Here is an 18,913-nt window from a genome sequence, read left to right as displayed (position 1 = left end):
ACTATGACCAACATTTGCATCAAAAATATCAATCCACACTACACATCATGTACTAATAGTGATTATAGTCATTTCAAACTGCATCATTCTTAAGTTTATACATATTTTCCCTCGAGTTAGAACTAATGGCCAACAGAATATCCCATCTCTTAGGTAGCGCGATGGGGAAAAAGAACCAGTTTTGAACTCAAGTGTAAAATACTGTTAATTATTTTCAATCGGTGAAGCTTACCACCTCAGGCGGGAGGAGACGGACTGGTTCGACAAACCCCGAGACGGACGGTCGGACAACGGGCTGGAGCGGAGACAGGTGAAACTGGACAGAATTAGTCGCACTTGACCAGGTTCTGATTTGGATTCACTCACCTTGTGCATGCTTGACGTCTGATTATTAGGGGAAAAGTTCGAGCTACCTCTTCCCTCACCTCAGGGTCAAATTGCAGAGGGATCCCAAAGACCGCAGTGTGTCAGGTAAAGTACCACGAGTTGGGAGTCATTTAAAAGAAAAAAAAAGTTGCAGGATGAGATATTGATTCACCCTTTGAGCCAAAGCTTAGCTTAGATTTTATTGACCCCTTTGCATACTGACTGAATTAAATATGTATTCTTAATGGTGCTGAAGCCTTCCAGCCTCCAACACATGCATATGGGTCCTAATGTCTCGTTGCCCTGTAGAGTGGGATGTGCACGCCTCCTGTTTTTTATTTATCTGCGCGTGCCAGATCCCTGTCATCACATTCCATCACACTGTTCCTACAGGCTCAGAGTGGGCAGACATTTCATTTCCTGGCTTTCCCTTTGATTTGGCTCCCCTCCACAGTCGTCAGTCAGCTCAAAATGGCGCATCCCTCACACTCAGGCTTATCTCCTGCAATTAACAAACGACCCACCAAAGCAGGGGGTTGATCACGAGGCCATTCTTGTTTAGTTTTATTTCCATTTAGCTGAATCCACAGGTATTTGCGGGTCAGAGGTTAATTCATTTATATTTACTGAAAAGTGTGCATTGAAATTTGAAATTCCCCAATGAACAACAGGAAACGGTCTCGGCATCCGTGTGGTCGGAGGGAAGGAGGTGCCCGGCTCTCACGGAGAAATCGGGGCTTATGTTGCCAAAGTCCTCCCCGGCGGAGCCACGGAGCAGACAGGCAAAATCCTGGAAGGTGAGATCAGATTTATACACTTCAAACCATCCTGACACATGTTGGCGAGAACAAAGTCGTCGCCTAGAAAGCAAGATATTCCAGAATAACAACCTGAATGATCTTCATGCACTGTAGGGGCAGTTTCATCAAGTCTCCATTATGCTGATATACGACCTGCGACTTCACCCCTTACTTACTGACAGTTCCTCAGGATAGATGTGGTGTGTTAGCAGGAACACAGTTCACGAGGTGCTATTGATTTCACATGAGGGAGTCTGGAAACAGTTAACCCCCTCGCCCTCTGAGGCCATCTGTCTACCCATAGTCGCCTTTAATCTCCGTTCAGCCGCGTCGCGGGTGTGTCTGGCTATTGCTAGCACCGTGGCCCGAGCCTTTTTGAAGCCACATCTCTCCAGAGACCTGCTCAGTTTACTCTCCATCTGTCTGTGTTTCCAGGCAGTTTTTTTCCAGATTTCCTTGTATTTTTTGGAACTTCAGGATTGTCCCTCCATTCTTAAGTAGCTAATGTGAGCTCCAAAAGCCCAATAATGCATCTGTGGTGTTGCTGGAGGACAACCCTGTAACAGTATCGCCCCGTCTCCGCCATCAACACCGAGCAGGGTGGCTTTGTTTGGGAACGAGGCGCCTCACCCTCTGTGGTGCGAGTGTAGAGAATGTTGTCGACTTAACTGCGTCAACGGCATACAGTTCACGCACGTCTGAGCCCGACCACTGACGAATCATATCGCTCACATGCACAGCTCGAGAGCACCGCCGCAAACAGAGGACCGTTCTGATGAGCTGCTTCAAGCTGTGTGAGTCCTGCTGGTTGTGGCTTTTGAGCCTGCAGTGTGTTTGCTGTGCTGTGTGGATTCATTTTAGCTTCTACCGTTACTTCAAATTGAAATAAATGGTCTTATTTTCAGCTCCGAGGCATCATCATTGGGCTTGGTTTTATTGTTTCTCTTCGGGCCAGTCTTAGAAGCTGTAGCGCGGATGTAACAGGAGGCCGGCACCATGTTTGTGTCAGCCCAGTTCTGCCTGAGTGCTCTCCAAGAGGCTTTGTCACACAGCTACTGTAACAGGATTTATCTCTCCAGCTTGGAGTTTCTCTGATGCACATGAACCGAAACCCCTGCTCAGTCAGAATTCTCTAAAAAGATTTCGCTGCCTTTCATTTTGGTGTGAACTCCACCTTTCACATGCTGTTCGTTCATTTCCCGCACGTTTGTGTTTTCGATAACCTCGTGACTGTGTGCAGGAATGCAAGTCCTGGAGTGGAATGGCGTTCCACTGATGGGGAAGACCTACGAGGAGGTTCAGGCGCTTGTGGGGCAGCCGTGTAACGAAGCAGAAGTGTGCGTCCGGCTGTGAGTAGAACCTTTGCCTCGTCTTCTCGTCCACAAGTGTTTTTCCTCTGCAGATCTCTGCTCGGTCTCCATTTAATGATTGTTTGAAACGTTACATTGGCTTATTTTCTGGGTGTCTTTCAGGGACCTCAACATGCTGACTGACTCTGAGGGCTCTAATCACTTGGATTACCAGGACCACGGCAAAAGCAAGTGTTAACGTCTCTTTTCCCGGCTTTCCTTCATGTACATTATGCTTTCATGAGATGATATGAGAGCCATCTAGCAACGGAGCAAACTAAAAAGCACCTAAAGGAGCTGCCCAACCCTTTATAGGGTCTTGAAAGGGGCGGGACATTCCCGACCACCTCCACCAGGGGTCTGCCCTGAACATAGCTGGCCTTGATTAACTCGGTGGTTTTGTGTGTCTAACACGGCCCCTTTAGGCAACAGACCGCCCAAGTCTCCAGGAGTCGACCCCAAACAGCTGGCAGCTGAGCTACAGAAGGTCTCCCAACAGCAGGCGCCCTCCTCCACCTCCGGCTTACCCGCCACCACCTCGGCGACCTCTAGCCCTGGGCAGCCTGGCTCACCCTCCGTCGGCAAGAAGCGCCACAGCAGCAAGGTGAGTTCAGCCTGCAGTTTAACTTCTAGCACGGCACAGACTGAAACACACATTATCCACCTACGCTCCTGCCAGAAGGACTGAAGTTTGCTGATTTTATCTTCCACAGACTGCGGAGGGAACAAAGACCCAGTCTCACCCCATCTCTGGAGAGATCCAGGTCTGTAAATATTTTAGTTATGCAATCAAGGTTGTTCTAGTTTGTTTTGGGGGCATTTTCCTTTTATAAATACAGGTATAAACAGCATAAAATGATGTTAAAATATATATATATATATAATTTTGCTTCTTTTGGCAGCTTCAAATCCACTATGACAAGCAGCTTGGCAACCTGATCGTCCATGTCCTGCAAGCAAGGAATCTTTCCCCTCGGGACAATAACGGCTACTCGGATCCGTTTGTTAAAGTGTATCTCCTGCCTGGGAGAGGGTGAGTGGAACCAGCGGCGCGCTGGGCCTGAGCCGCACCGGGCCCAGAAAAATCAAGACAAATGATATGAGGAATGTCTGTTTGTGGGTTGGAACCGCACGAGGTGACGCCTGAAAAAGCAATTCCCTTTTATTGTTCTATTGTTTTATTGCTCCGGTGATTCAGTGTTATTAGGCCTCCTCCGGTCATCGCTGCTGAATGACAGCAACATTATGTAAAGGACATGTAGTAGCTAGCAATGGTGGCTATCCTGGATGAGGGCTCCTGTAGGTGTGAGTGCAGTTCAGATCAATAGTTCTCATATTTACTGTAATGTGATCCACACTCCCACGCACGTCCAGGCCTCTGCTCCTCACTGCTAGTGCTCAGTAATGTAATTGAGTCTCCCACCTTCTCTGCTGGAGGCCCCTGGAGGGTTTTCTTATGTCTTTCTGGATTTATTTTGGATATAAGTACCTGTGTTTGTTGGTAACTTCCGGTATGTTAATAGGGTCGTGCTACTGAGAGCATGAGCGTGTGTGTGTGTGTGTGTGTGTGTGTGAGTGTATGAAGACGCTCGTGACGCTCATCTATTCACTGCGATCCATGCGGAGGTCTTTCAGTCACATCCCATCGTACAGTCATGTGGGGCTCTAGCAGATTGAATATTGATTACCCACAACACCCCTGTCTGTGTGGATCTGAGGATACTGCGCCCTCTGGTGGTGAAAAAGAATGAATAAGCCACGCCTCCCGCCTGATTTTTGCTGAAGCAGCATTCCCAGGTGGTTTAGTCGATGAGCTCCACGATGGTTGGCGTTAGATGTGTAAAACCACACTCACATGGACTGGTTGAGCCAGGAGACAGCGTGGACACCCCCGTCCTTGTCTCTGTCTGCCTGCCTGGGTTCGTGCGAATGTAGGCTCCCGCTGAAAGACCCACCACCCCTGCCGCACACCGCAGCCCTTTTCCACGCTCCAACACCCCCCCGCTGAGCTGTGACACAGCCCCCCCTCTCTCACATACACACTCTCTTTAAACCCCACACCTCCCTCTGACTATTGTTTCTGTATGTTCTCTATATTTAATGCATGCTGGACCCCCTCAGTCAGGTCATGGTTGTCCAGAACGCCAGGTATGTGACTTGCCCACTTTGGTAATTTGGTGCTCTTTTGATTGAATATTTGGTGAAGTCAGTTCCTCTTGCCCTCCTAAATTGTGCATTTTCTTGCCCCCATACTCTCATAACTCCACTCATGTTTAGACCCACAGCTCTAAATATAAACATCTCTCCATCTCTTTAACACATCACATATGGACTAATTGTCCTCTCTGGTCTGTTTTTCTCGTAGATCTTTTTTTTTTTTGCTCCCTAAACTCTATAACTGCACACTAACTCTAGCCTGTGTTGTGTTTCCTGTCCCTCAGTAAAGCCCTGACGATGGCCCATCACCCCTCGTGCATCCATTATTTATCCCGTCCCCTGTTCCATTTTGCTTTTAAATTCTTGTCCTTCTAAGCCTTTTTTGTTCATGATGTACAATGTTCAACCAAAACCCAGCCAAAATATTCTCACTCTGAGCTGGTTGGATAATGAAGCCTGGTCCTGTGTGACCTCTAACATCATATAGCAAATTGAAGACTAGCCTGTATGCAAATAGTTAAGGGTAGTGGGGAGTGCTATGAGGTTAGCTAGCATCATTTGTCTGGCTCTTTAGGGTCCCGCCAAGCTTTGTTATTTGACGACTTTGGAGTGAGAATGTGGTAAACACTGCAAAAAACGTCCATGTGTCAACGTGTCCATCCTCACTCAGGATGTCCGCTTTGATCCTTCGTTCATAATAACACCAGGAAAGTTTAAAAACAAGAATTTGGACTTTTTTGCAGGCGATCCCGACATTGTAACTCTGCTGTCCATGCACGTAGGCCCTTGTTACCCTTTAAACAGTGTGCATCGCATCCACTGCCCCCCTCCCCCCCACATGCCACCTGTTGACTCAACACTTTGGCTAATCCACCATGTCTCCTTATGATGTGTCCCCCCCCCCAGTGCTGAAAATAAGAGGAGATCCAAACATGCAGGACGAAGCCTGAACCCGGAGTGGAACCAGACTGTCATCTACAAAAACATCCTCCTGGAGCAGGTTTGGGATCCGAAACACATCCTTCGTCGATAGAGGGGTCACGTTACACTCATCTTAACTTTTGTGTTCAGTTGAGAAAGAAGACCCTGGAAGTCAGCGTCTGGGACTATGACAAGGGCTCCTCCAATGACTTCTTAGGAGAGGTAAAGAGTTAATAACATTGTTATAGGCCTGTTGTTACAAGTGAAGAACCATATTTTTGGTATTTTTATGGTCTTAACGGAGGTTGTTGGGATTAGTCAGATCCTTTTTGTCCCTCAGGTTCTCATCGATCTGTCCAACACGGCCCAGCTGGACAACGTTCCTCGTTGGCTCCCCCTGAAGGAGCAGAGTGAGGTGGACCACCACCGGCGTTCCCACGCAGGCCGACACGGCTCCTCCAAGCCCTCCTCGCAGCACTCCTCCCCCAAAACCGCCGGCTCTTCCCACGACGTCCAGGACTCCCCCAGATCGTCCGTCATCAAGAGCCGGAGCCACGGAATCTTTCCGGATCCAGCCAAGGGTAGGGCGTAATGAGATCCCTCTAAGCTTCCGGTTAATCACCTTCACACTGAAGTCACCTCCTGTACTTCCTCTCTGCACCAGGGCCGCCCATAAGGGGTGGGGGGGTGGGGCACTTCTGGGTCCATTTATAAGTCAAAAGTATTGGTCGGAAGTGTTGTAGCAGAATTTGGAAGTGTTTAGAGTTTGGGCTTCACCAGAAAAACCAACCTTCTTTTCCGTGGGCGGGCCTGTTCTGCACTTCCTGGCTTCTTCTTACTCACTTCCTGTCGCCTCTGTCACGTTTCTGCGCACTCTCAGCATCCACCTGTTCTCTTTGCTGCTTTTCTAGTAATTTGCACTTCCTTAAACCCATTCTGCCCATCAGTCAGAGCTTATGCTTCACACTTTGTGCTTCCTCACGGTCTGTTGCCATGGTGTCAGGTCGGAGGTGTAGTTTTAGCTTCCCCCTATGTTCCACATGGCCGTGGAAGGCTTTGAGCGCTCCCCCGCCTCAAGAGAAATAACAAATTTATCGAGCGATTGGGAAGAATCTGGCGTCTGAGTTAAAGAACGTGACGTAGCTCTTTGGTAATTTGGTGAATCTGGTTGTTTTAGACACGCAGGTGCCCTCTATCGAGAAATGTCAGGGTAACCCCGGCACGTCGAAGCCTTCCCCGTCCGAGGGCCAGACCCAAAGCCGCAGCCACGGACACAGCCAACACGCTCGCTCACACGGCGCTACGCGCTCCGGCAAAAGCACTGCACGGCAGCAGCATCAGGAGGGCAGCGCAGGAAGTGGCAGCGGCTCCTCCGTAGCCACGGGCGATGCCCCACAGCCGCCGCCGCCGCCGCAGCAGCAGCAGCAACAGTCGCCACGCCGCCTCCCACCAAGTAAACCAAGACGCAGATAAAGCCGACACAGCATGGCCTCCTCACGCATCTGTTCGACCTTCTCTTGAGTTCTCCCACTCCCCTTTTCTGTTCTTATTGCTTTTCCGTGCCACCTCTGGAGCCACGTTGTAGCGTCGAAGCCCTCACACTCTTCTGTATGTGTGGAGATGGACTCTCTCTTTAGCATGTTAGCGCACCTTTGTTGACCCCCAGAGCGTCATCGTCGCTGCTCGACGATGACCATGTGTAACTAAAGGAAGCTGCTCAGCAAACAAATCAATATTTATCTATTGTAAATTAGCATTTTTGCTACAGGTTCAAATGGCCAAGTAGCAGAGCATGTTCCGAGGAGACCTTATTAGAAGACAATATATTAGAATAAAATATTTCCAGCTGATCCAGGCAGTGACCACGGCCCCCTTTTTATAGAATCATTTCCCTCTTTTGTTTCATTCAGTTTTTATTTTTGTTTCACTTCCTTCTCATGAACAGCCAGCTTGTGTGAAGCTGTTCCCCTGAACCGGCTGTGCATGAAGTCCACTAACCCCCCCCCGCTCCCCGTATCGGTCTGAACGACCCACCGGACCCACAATGCACCTCACCTGCACAGGCGAACGTGCAACTGTGGCTGCATTTGATTGGTGAAGATAAACCCGCTCTCTCCTCCTCCCACCCTAAACTGCGACACCCCCCCCCTCCCCCACCTTCTACCCCCTCCCCGCCTCACCATCACCCGTGTCTCCCCGGCGTCGACTCCCATCCCCTGGCACCCGACCGGCGCCACTCGGACACCTCCAGGCCGGAGAGGCCTCCTCTCTCTGATGCACCAGAGACACAGCGTGGTGGGCGTGCTCACCATTCACAGGGCCCAGTCTGACTGGCTGCCCGCCTCGCCATCAGCCCCGCCGGGGAGCAGAGCGGACGGCCGACACCTGACTCTCAGGAAAGCCGTGTCAGAGGAGAGGCCGCAGAGCACCGGAGGTGAGAGCGTTTCCCCTCTGGAGCGAGGCGAGAGAATGAGAGGATGAAACTCTACTAACGCACACCTAGAGAAGGATGGGGGGGAGGGGCAGAGGATGTACGCACACCATCTGAGATCCATGCAGACACGCCCCCTTTCACAGCCAGCATGGCTCACTAATACCAGGAAATGAACGTCCCCGGCGGTCCGCCGTGCCGTGACTCCGCCCCCTCTGATTCATTCACCTGTGATTAGTGAGCTTCTGCAGTGGCGGGTGGCCTGAAAGAAAAGGAGCCCCCAAACATGAAGTCCTGACATGGATCCGGTCCGCACCACATCCACATCTCACATCATCCATACTCTCCACGCTGACCTGTAGATTTGTGTTTTCTAAACGCTGTAAATAAAAACCGGACGTACTTGGAGTTGGGAGAGCCCACACAGAGGACTAACGGTGCCTGCAGGGTCGTTTTGTGTGTCCGCCTGCCTTTCCACGTACATGTGTCCTCGTATGTGATTTGTGTCGGTTCCTGTCTTTTCCTGCTAGCTTTAGCATTCATCTCAAAGCAGGCGTCGAAATCCTCTGGATCTTAGCTGCTCCCGCTCGTCTGTCGCGGCTGACGTTTCCGTCTTTTCCGATCAGCTCGGTCCAGCTACAGATCGGGCGACGCCCCGGTCACGGCGGCCTCCCTGGACAGCGGCCTGAGCGGCAGCGCCTACAGCCTGCTGGACGAGGAAGAGGAGGCCAACGAGGTGGACAGCGCCATCTTCCAGGTGCCCCGATTGTAAGTCAGATCCGTTGGGACGTTGATGTGAACCGTATTTAAAGCTGCTGGGGAGTTCAGCGCTCTCTTCTCTCCTTAGTGGGAAGATCCCGAACGGCACAGACGTGATGAAATCGTCAACGGGTCCCTCTGAAATCGAAGGTTCGAACATTGAATCAGTTTTAACGGCGCTTAAATGCCTCCTCTTTATGAGAGTGCACCCTCTGTCCAGCAGGGGGCAGTCAAACACAAGAGATGGAATCCTTCACAAATGCTGCAGTGTTTGAACCCATAGTTTATCTGTGTGTGTGTGTGTGTGTGTGTGTGTGTGTGTGTGTGTGTGTGTGTGTGTGTGTGTGTGTGTGTGTGTGTGTGAAGGTAAGTCTCAGGTCATGGGGGAGATAAAGATCGCCCTAAAGAAGGAGGTTAAGACCGAGGGGGACCACCTCATCCTGGAGATCCTGCAGTGCCGCAACATCACCTACAAGTTCAAGAGTCCAGACCACCTGCCTGGTAACCGCGCTGCACCTTTGTCTCTGATGGAATTCACAGCCAACACGCCTGAACGGAGATTAGCTGCGTGCCGAAGGCGAAGCGCAGGCGTTGTTCCAGCCTGGAACGCGGCGTTCTGGTGTTTGCATATAAATAAACTCCTTCTAAAGAATTGCCGCCTCGAAAACAATGAGCTTCCGTCATCCTTAATTATTTATTACTTTATCAGCTTGCTATTTAGCTATGTGGTTAAGTGTAGGCGATGTTATTATACCGCGTAAAACCTGAGCCATTCGACACGGTTCTGATGCGTCGTGTTCGTGTCGGCAGACCTTTACGTGAAGCTGTACGTGGTGAACATCGCCACCCAGAAAAGGATCATCAAGAAGAAGACCAGAGTGTGCCGTCATGACCGCGAGCCGTCGTTCAACGAGACCTTCCGCTTCTGCATGAACCCCACAGGACACGCCCTGCAGGTACTCAGCCATGCCCGCCGCAGCTCAGGACCTTTAGTAGACGTATAGCTATGTGTGCATTAAAGCTGATGTAGCAGAAATCATACTGGCTAGCATGACAATGCTAACTTCCTGCTGTTCTCTCCCCTGGCCAGCTGTTCCTGGTGTCCAACGGCGGCAAGTTCGTCAAGAAGACCCTGATTGGCGAGGCCTACGTGTGGCTGGACAAGGTGGACCTGCGCAAGCGCGTGGTCAGCTGGCACAAGCTGCTCGCCAGCACGGCTCAAATCCACTCGTAGAAGCGCCCTGGACGCCGAAACCGTTCAAAGCGCAACACAGGCGGTGCTTGAGGTGCAGGAAGGGCCGCCATATTGTCCCCACCCTCCCCCGTTTGACACAGTGGATAGTTTACAGGAAGAAGGTCGTCAGGACAACTAACCAGGTATTACTCATGATTCATTAGCCACCACGTCCGTACATACAGGGGATCGGACACGCGCGTGAACCTATTTCCTCATTGCTTTTCAGGGTTTTATTGATTTCCACAGTGCATTCTTTGGGGGGAGAAACCCGTTCTGGAGATTTATTTTTCTATTCTGATAATATGGTAGAGTATTTATTATTTCTCCTCTCTTCTGAAAGTCCTGGAAAGAAGGACAGTATATTTTATAGCGCGCCACGGGGCGCTCTGCTGTTAAAAACATGTGTGAGCGCCAGAAATCACAGAAAAACCACAATGATCATTGTGTGTTAAAGGAGTTATATGTGAATTTGGACACTATATGTTGTGCGCATGAGTCTACTATAATGTGCATACATGAGAAACTCACCTTCAAGTTTGTAAATACTAAAGTGTCACAACTGGATACAGAATAATGACAGATATATTGATAGATATCTTTATTACCGACAATCGAGTGATAGAGTCTTTATTTCTCCACCCTGCCCCCCCCCCCGCCCCCCCCCCCCCCCCCCCCGTCCCAAAGTCATGTGACTTCCCCCAGCGAGTATTTCCTGTTCCGTCGGTCCTTGCCAGCGCACGCTTTTGTGGTCATTTGCACTTTTTTCTGCTTAGAATGTAAAACCGCCCCCGTGTTTCCCCCCGCGTCCACTAGGAGGAGGTAGAGAGCCGCGTTCACGATTTCCCACCTGTTTTTTTTCTTCTTCTCCTCCTGCGTGTGTTCGATGTCGTGTCGCGTCTGTGTCAGAGTTTCTGGGCCATGAAACGACACCCAAAACGGGACGGATTTCTATGCAACACCTACTTTAACCACATGTTAGCATCTTTGTGTGGAGAGGGAGCTTTCCCCCCCCCTTTTATCCCATATAATTTCACGCCCACGAAAATGGTTATTGCTTTAAAAACTGCGTTTCCCTTTTGGTTTATTTTGTACTGCAAAAAGATTCTTTATTTATTGCCTGAATATTTCTATGTTGTATTATATCTGTTCAGTTGTACATAAGAGTTTTTTTGTTCTTTTCTACTCGGCGTCGTGCTCGCCTACGAGGCCTGAAGCTCAGCGATCCCACTTTTCTCGCCAGAACAAACGTGGACATTTCACGCAGTTGCGACCCAAGTTAAGGGTAAAGGTCACGCCCAGGTCAAACTAAATCGCATCTTTCCCCCTTTTGAACACTTTCTTTTTCCATTCTGTTGAAGAAACGACCAAAAACGGAGACAAACGGAGGCTCTCGTTTCTGTCCCACGTGCTCGTGTGCGTCATCCTGTCAGATCCACGCATGTCGGTGATAACGATCTCTTATTTTACGTGTTGAAACACACCCGGACGCCATGTCTCTATTTCCAACCGTGTACATATGTGGCTTTTTTATACTGGGTTTTTGGGAGCAATAGCGGGCGAATAAAGCTGTGAGATTGGGAAAAAAAAGAGGCCGTTTTTCCCTCCATCAGCTGGTAGACCGAGACCCAGATTCACCTTCGACCTTTATGGGTTTACACCGAAGCGTATCTCGCCAACTGAAGCGGTCGCGGTACATCTTCAATGTGCTCACTCTGGATGTTGCATGTTTCTTTGGTGGTTCATAATATTTTTGTGTCCGGATATTATTAAAGAAAGAAAATGTACAAAAAAAAACCTAATAATAATTACAACAATTAAAGGTAGAGGGAAAGAACAAAACCGAACAAAATGTTATCGATGGCGACATTATTAAGAGAACCTATTAATTACTGCTGATGTATGCTGACTGTACAAAGAAACTGCTTGTAAAACTTGTCTGTTTTTTCACTTGTAAGTAAAGTTTAAAAAAGAAGAAGAATTAATCTAACGTGGTTTTGTGGTTGTATACAGGAGGTATTGATAAATTATGCAAAATTGTGCTGTAAAAATGGCTGTTGCCCCATGTCTGAATATTAAATATGAGTACAACGACCTGTTGCGTCGCTCCGTGATTTCTGCTGCGTGTTACGTCACCAGGTTACCAGAAGGTGTAGTGTCGGAATCTGGCCACTAGACGGAGCGCGCGTCAACACTCACAACGCCACAAGGTTTCTGTGTTTTTGCTAATTGGTTTCTACAGCTTGGTGGGCTTTCCTCCTCTGCTCTGGGAGAAGAGCTCTCTTCTTTTGCCATCAACTTCGTCTGCACACTTGAGGTACCCAGTTTTGATGTTGTCCTAACAGTCCACTTTGTAAGAGTTGGAGCAGGAGGCCTCCAGGTCAACCGTGTGGAGTCGATCGCTTGCTCAGGGCCAAAAAAGCAGGAATATATTTTTGATTTCATGATTTTCTATAAAGGTGTAAATGCGGTCGGTGGTTCTATGATTCTGTAGGAATCCAATTTGCCTCTGATCTGCTGCTGACCCATATCCTCCCATAGGGTCTAATTGATCCCAATTTTGAAGATGGGTTCTCTCTCTCTCTCTCTCTCTCTCACACACACTCACTCACACACACTGACACACACACACTGAGACACACACACACACACACAAACACATGTTGCTCCTAATTTGGCAGTTTTAGTTCCATCGTATTTGGGTTTGAGTGACATCTTTGCCTCCATCCAGCTTTAAGGTAAGTGAAGGTCTCATTAGTACCTGTGTGTGTGTGTGTGTGTGCGTGTGTGTGTGTGTGTCTCAGTGTGTGTGTGTCTCAGTGTGTGTGTGTCTCAGTGTGTGTACATGGCCTGATGTCTGTGGGGGATGACCTTTCTTGTTTTCTTTTACTGATTTCATGCTAAGTGACTTGAGTCCAACTTGGCATGATCGCGATGCTTACTGCTAAATCATGTTAGCATTGGTGATTTCCAAATCTGCTTTAGATATGTTAAACCTCTCATAAAGGTCAGAAAAAGAAAATGGACATGCTGCAAAGATGCTACACTTGCCTAACTGAGAGGCTAATCAAACTGGTCTTAATGGGACAAACTGGCTGAAAGGGTTGTTTATATTAAGACAGAAGCTAATGAACTTGTTCTGCATCCAAAAAACCCCAAAATGGGCTGCTTGATACTGATAAAGGCTAAAACAAGAGGCTGCTAAATAGAGCCTGAATAGACAAGTTGCAGTGCTAAAAAGAAGTTAAATGAAAAGGTTACAATGCTAAAAGGCCAAATACACAGGTTATAATGATTATACAGGTTATAATATGAGCAAGTTAAAGTGTTAAAGAGAGGCTAAATTAACAAAGAAAAGCTGAATGAACTGGTGGAAAAGAGGCTAAATAAACCGATTATAAGAAGATCCTCATCAGTCTGGCTCAGAGAGTCCAGTTTCCCTGCAGTCCGACTTCTTTTCATGTGGCTTTTTCAACAAATTATAATGTGTGAAATGAATCGAGTTCTTTGCCATGAACGCTCCTCTGATCTGGTTCTCATTGAACGTATACGCGCTCACGCACCGCGCAGACATAAATACGCGGCTGACGCCAGGTCTCTCACAATCCGGGTCGTAAATAACCCGATTCCCTTCCTTCAGAGCTGATCCGATGGCATATTTCACCGGACAAAAATGGTGCATGAAAACAATATCGTGCACAGGGAACGTTTTCAATTTCAACCAGATGATTGTGAAAGATTGAGTGTTTTGTTAAGGGCAGATCATATGTGTGGCCGTAAATCCCAAATTGAGAGTTTTCGTAAATGTGAACTAACGCACAATTGAACCTCGACGCACATCTGGTCTTTAACATGCGTGAAAATAGGAGCGCGTGCTGCTCCAGACGTCCGCCGGCAGGGGGCGACGGCTCACTGTTCTGCGTGTTTAATAAAAATGTTGAATAAAATGTGTAAAATAGGACAAAAAAATGTGAAGATCGGATCCGAGGGGTTAACCTGTGACCTTAAATAGCAACTATACAGTTGAATGAGTCAAAATAAAGAATAAAAAACATACATTCAGCTAGTTTGTATGACACTTACTTTTACAGGCAGCTTTTAATACCGTCTGTCCACCTGTTGCACAAACCACAGCTAGCTGTGAATAGCCGCAAAGGGCTAAAGATGCACTTTTTTCTAAATGGAGAAAAAGTTTCAGATGATGTTTCAGACTAAATGTGGAAGCCTCATCACTCCGAGCGCCCACTGCACAAGGCTGAAGAGTGATGGAGGAGTTTGGCTTTAGCTTAGCATTAAAATTGGCCACACACCAATGTCCATCCAGAGACCTCTATTTACAGCTCTGGATCGGGACGGGCCGTTGGAGACGCTAATAATATCACATTAGGCCCATCTAGAATTGTTACCACAGCTGGCATCTCTCACATCAGTCAGTCATCAAATATCAGCAGTCGTTCATCAAGATTCACTCCAGAAACCTGCGTCCATGCTGGGACCTTTGCCTTTGACCGCTAGGCTAGCCCGTGGCTAACTGGAGCTTCACATTTATCTGCTTGAAATGGCACCTCTTCCCTCTCCAGCTCTCTCCAAATGATCCTTCAGATCCTCCTGTCCACATGTTTCTTTCCCTCTTTTGCCTTCAAAGCGGTCAATTCCCCCCCCCCCCCCCGGCATCTTTTATCAAGGGGGTTTGAAGTACCATCAAACAGTTCCTGATGTCTGAAGAGGGGTAGATTAACATTTCCATCAATACTGTCATATTCAGTAATATTCGTCTCCTAAAACCAGCTAATTTGGGGGCGGGGCTAAAGGTTTTTAAGGGTTTCAGAGCCCGACCTCAGTGATATTGAAGATGAAGGAGCGGTTACCTCATCGGAGCTCACGGAACAACGTCCATAAATCAGGGAACGATGAGAACTTTCCCTCGTTTGGTACGGCTGAACACGACCAGAAACCAAATCCGGTGGAACAATGAAGAGAGCGCTCAGTAATTTCAGACATGACGACATCTGAAGAGGGAAAACGTTCCCTTTCGGACGGAGAACGGCAGATGTTGTAGATCATTTTGGGGTTGGGGGATTCACATGGATCAAACGTGTCAGAGGATCTCAGGAGGGAACCTTATGGAATCCATCGGATGTTCCTTTGCTAGCTTAAGGTGCTGAGGGTTAGCGATCCTCGTTGGGGACCGAGGATGTTCTGTCTCTTCTCGTTTCCAGAACTGACTCAGCAGAAAACAGGAACATTCAGAAGGTAAAAAGGTTTTATTACTCAAAGAAAAGGAGCTGGATAGAAAAGCAAAGACCCTTCACGTCCAATCACCTCGGATTCATCCCCCGAGCCGACTCCCTGTCACCGGACGCCCGTTCCGACCCGAGGTCCCTTTTTGCCGGGCCATAACTCCCCTCGCTGACAGAAGAGCTTCGGCTAATATTAATGTGATCAGTCAGCTCGCAGAGAGGACGGAGGCCGCCCCGTCCCGAGCCCGACGACATATCGCACACGTTCCGCCATCGTGTCCCTGTCACGGAGCCAACGAGGGGCCTGCGGTTCTGGAGTTTGGTTCCTCTTTTTGTCTGAGATGACCTAAAAAAAAAAAAAAGTATGCTCGCTAAATCAGGAAGTTGTGCTTCAAAAACAGGGAGGCTATAAATTGAAAGCAATTTTATATGATGCTACAACCATGGTGCTCCTCTGGCAAAGGGTTAGCCTACCTTAGCTTAGCTTTGTGTTGGCATAGCTTAGTGTTGCAGGAAAACATGTTAGCTGGATTATCTTGGAACCACTTTCAACCAAAAATGTCAGCTAGCTTGAAAGTACTTTTTTTGATTAATTGACTAAAGGGTTGGGGTTCACCCTCCCAAAGAAGGAGGGGCCTAATGGCTTCCGCAACTGTCTCAACCAGTTAGCTTAACTTGTCTTCTTAACCAATTTATCCCTTTCGGGGCCACGGGTCAAGGCAGGTCCACCCCTGGATGGGTCAGCAGCATTTGTGGTTTTGGTAGCTTGCTCAAGGGTACCTGGGTAGTGCTCTGGCGCCTCTCCGTACCGGAACACCTTCCATGTTTTGTCAGTTCTGGGGCTGGAACAGGGAACCCTCCAGTCCTCAGCCCCAACAGGCTGAGCTCCCGCCGCCCTATTTAGGAGGCTAGTTCCCTAAAATAGTTCCCTGAGTCTCTCTAAAATCACGTGCTCAGCCCGGAGCGTCAGTCGCTCCTGGCGGAACGATCCAAAACGTGCTGCTTGATGTTTCTGTTGGCTCAGCAGAGCCGCGACATGGACAAATATGACAGCGGGACGTTTGACAGACGGCTTTTCGCTCCGATTTCCCTTTTTTTTTCCCGCTGACGTCGGCGGATTCAAAGGTAATCGCAAGTAACAGAAACTCCAAAGTGCAGGTTGAATGGGGACAAAGCAAAGGGAGCACTTCAGATCCGATCAGGAGAGAAGGCCGGAGCCGAGTCGGCGGCTGCTGAGGAGGTTTGATGGAAGTTGAGCGGCTCTTGATGCTAAAAGGGGCAGTTTGGGAAGTTTCTCTGCTCGTTTCCTTCTCCCGGATCTTCTCCTCCCCCTTTACCTCCACCCTGCTGCTCCCCTCACGGGCAGAACTGCCTCAGAGGCAGAAGGAAAAAAGCTCTTGGGGTTGGGAAAACAACAGCCCGGCTGTTAGGAGTCATCACGGGGGGTTGCTAGGCGACCGCAGCTGGGCAATTCCCCGGGCAGGTGGGTGGGGTCGAAGGCTGGTACAGGCCACACCTGCTGCCTTTCTCTCTCTCTCTCTCTCTCTCTCTCACACACACACACACACACACACACACTTGCCCAAAGCTAAACCCTGGCTAATCTCAACCCTAAGACCGAGTCTTAGCCCCCCAACAACCCTTTGGAAGGTTGGAGCACAGGCCAAGATGTCCCCACTTTGCTAGTATTCCATTTCTGGCAATTGAATCTTAGCAACTGAACTGTTGGAGTTTCTTGGAGACGTTTCACCTCTCATCCACGAGGCTTCTTCAGTTTTCACTGACTGTTCCGGAGTACTAGTTTCTAGATAATAATATGCTCATATTCAACTACCAGAATTACCATGACCTGGATGACTGAGAACCTTCACAGACTTATAGGATTCATGTTTTGCTCCTCAGTACATGTAGCTTGTACAAGAACCCACAGAGGTCTTTGTTCTTCTATCTTTGCGAGGACTTTCATCATTACGATGCATCCTGTATCCTCCCCTACAATCTAGCATAGTTCCTTACCCTGAAACTTTTGTGTTTCATGTCCTTACTTTGCTGGTGACGTGCATACTGCGGTCCCCACGTAACATGTACAAACACACACACACACACACGCTCCATAAAAAGCCACCTCTGCCTCCATCCCTGCTGTTGCACGCAGGGTCGCGCTCGTGGCTTCACCTCTCTTCGGTCCTGCTCTTTTCCGCAGACGCGGCCTAGAGCCAAACACACCTCGCCGTTCAACAGGTTCGAGCAACAGAGCGGCGAACCACGCCAAACGCGCGACCTTTACAGGACACTGAACGCACCACGAGCCCCCACGTAAGCACGTGATGACAGGTGGATCCATTCTCAGGGACTCACGTCAAGTTGACGTAAAGCTAAACAGAAACCAAAATGCCCATTTATGTGTGTGTGTGTGTGTGTGTGTGTGTGAGGGAGTGGGGGGCAGACCTGACCTCCATTCTGACCCCTTTCAGCCATTTTATCTCTTATTTTATTACGTGTCAGAGGGTCCTGAAAGCTTTCCGAATATTCCTAAATCCTGGCAGCGCCTCTAATGGGATCATTTATCACGGCCTCATTTGCTCCTTCTGAGCATCTTTTGTTCAACACATTAATCCAGTGATAATCCCACATAATCCTGTTGGAGAGTGTTGCTTTAGCTCCAAACAGTAGCAGCCGAGGGATCAGGGTTGGATTAGCACATGTGGCTCCACTTAAATCTGTCGTCGGACTTGAAGATAGCCGAAAATAGCATTTGTTTATTTATTTGTTTATTTATCCATGCACTACATCAGCGTTTATTGAGCCCTTCTGTGCTGTGACGTGAATGATGGAGCCGCCGTTGAAGGAGGAAATGCAAGAAATCTGTGATTTTCACCCCCTGCTGGTGCAGACGCCACAAACGGCGCCTCAATTTAGCCCAAATGCTAATTAATGCTAACAAGAGTAACGTGCTGAATGGTTTTAAAGTTCATATCCGTGATTTTTATGGTGCAACTGGGAAAATTCCAGATTCATTTCATTTTCACATCGTTCGTTTAGATTTGTAAAATATGATCCGAATTGTAATAAAAAAAAAAAAAAAGGAAACAGTCCATTTTTTTGCTAAATGTGTTTGATTTGAAATAAATTAGAGTTCTATTTTTTAAAGAGAAGTTCGGAATTTTGCCAAATATTTTGTTCCTCTTAGATCTGAATTAATAAAAGTAAATAAACGATTATTATGGGATTCCTTTGACGTCTCTAAATTCACTTAAACCTTTACATTTACGTTCTTCGGGTTCTGAAGCCAGCCGGACCCGTTTACAAGCCCCGTCAGAACCATTTGGACCAGCGCCACTAAAGCCACACTGTAAAAAATGACATGAAGGTTCCCTCTCGGCTCCAGAGTTCCTCTTAATTTCCCTTCATCTCAGTAAATAGACGATAAACAATCTGATTCGAATCGAATTTAAATCGGTTAACGGATCAGAACCCGCACTTCGGCGCACTTTCTCGGCCAGGCCGTTGCGGGAGTGGCGCGTTTTCTTGCAGCGATCCTCGGAACGCGAACACACACTCACACACGCACACGCGCCGCGGCTCCACAGCTTCACACGCGCGCGTCCACAAATACAACCGGACCAAAAAAAGCACACACTCCTCGCGCACGGAGG

The 18,913-nt window shown here is 48.4% G+C and overlaps 1 protein-coding gene across 6 annotated transcripts in view; it reads left to right on the top strand.

Moving 5' to 3' along the window:
• The window catches only part of pcloa (piccolo presynaptic cytomatrix protein a), a 30,894-nt gene extending 20,224 nt beyond the window's left edge, over window positions 1–10,670 (top strand). For 3 of the 6 annotated variants that reach the window (XM_029851637.1, XM_029851640.1, XM_029851636.1), the window contains 18 exons: window positions 228–310; window positions 396–471; window positions 1,038–1,163; window positions 2,407–2,515; window positions 2,639–2,703; window positions 2,941–3,119; window positions 3,229–3,279; window positions 3,418–3,548; window positions 4,637–4,663; window positions 5,579–5,672; window positions 5,744–5,815; window positions 5,934–6,174; window positions 7,845–8,027; window positions 8,651–8,792; window positions 8,872–8,933; window positions 9,150–9,284; window positions 9,594–9,739; window positions 9,874–10,670. In XM_029851637.1, coding sequence (XP_029707497.1) covers window positions 228–310; window positions 396–471; window positions 1,038–1,163; window positions 2,407–2,515; window positions 2,639–2,703; window positions 2,941–3,119; window positions 3,229–3,279; window positions 3,418–3,548; window positions 4,637–4,663; window positions 5,579–5,672; window positions 5,744–5,815; window positions 5,934–6,174; window positions 7,845–8,027; window positions 8,651–8,792; window positions 8,872–8,933; window positions 9,150–9,284; window positions 9,594–9,739; window positions 9,874–10,017 — 2,066 coding nt within the window. In that variant the 3' untranslated portion in view covers window positions 10,018–10,670. Of the gene's footprint in view, window positions 1–227; window positions 311–395; window positions 472–1,037; window positions 1,164–2,406; window positions 2,516–2,638; window positions 2,704–2,940; window positions 3,120–3,228; window positions 3,280–3,417; window positions 3,549–4,636; window positions 4,664–5,578; window positions 5,673–5,743; window positions 5,816–5,933; window positions 6,175–6,770; window positions 7,767–7,844; window positions 8,028–8,650; window positions 8,793–8,871; window positions 8,934–9,149; window positions 9,285–9,593; window positions 9,740–9,873 lie in introns of those variants that run through there. The other 3 variants (XM_029851638.1, XM_029851641.1, XM_029851642.1) reach the window with 3 other exon arrangements.
• The last annotated feature ends 8,243 nt before the right edge of the window (window positions 10,671–18,913 follow it).

This window comes from Takifugu rubripes, chromosome 18, assembly GCF_901000725.2.
Source record: "Takifugu rubripes chromosome 18, fTakRub1.2, whole genome shotgun sequence".
NCBI classification, from domain to species: domain Eukaryota; kingdom Metazoa; phylum Chordata; class Actinopteri; order Tetraodontiformes; family Tetraodontidae; genus Takifugu; species Takifugu rubripes.
The sequence above is the reverse complement of the archived record's forward strand: the minus strand, read 5'-3'. Positions and strand labels throughout refer to the sequence as shown.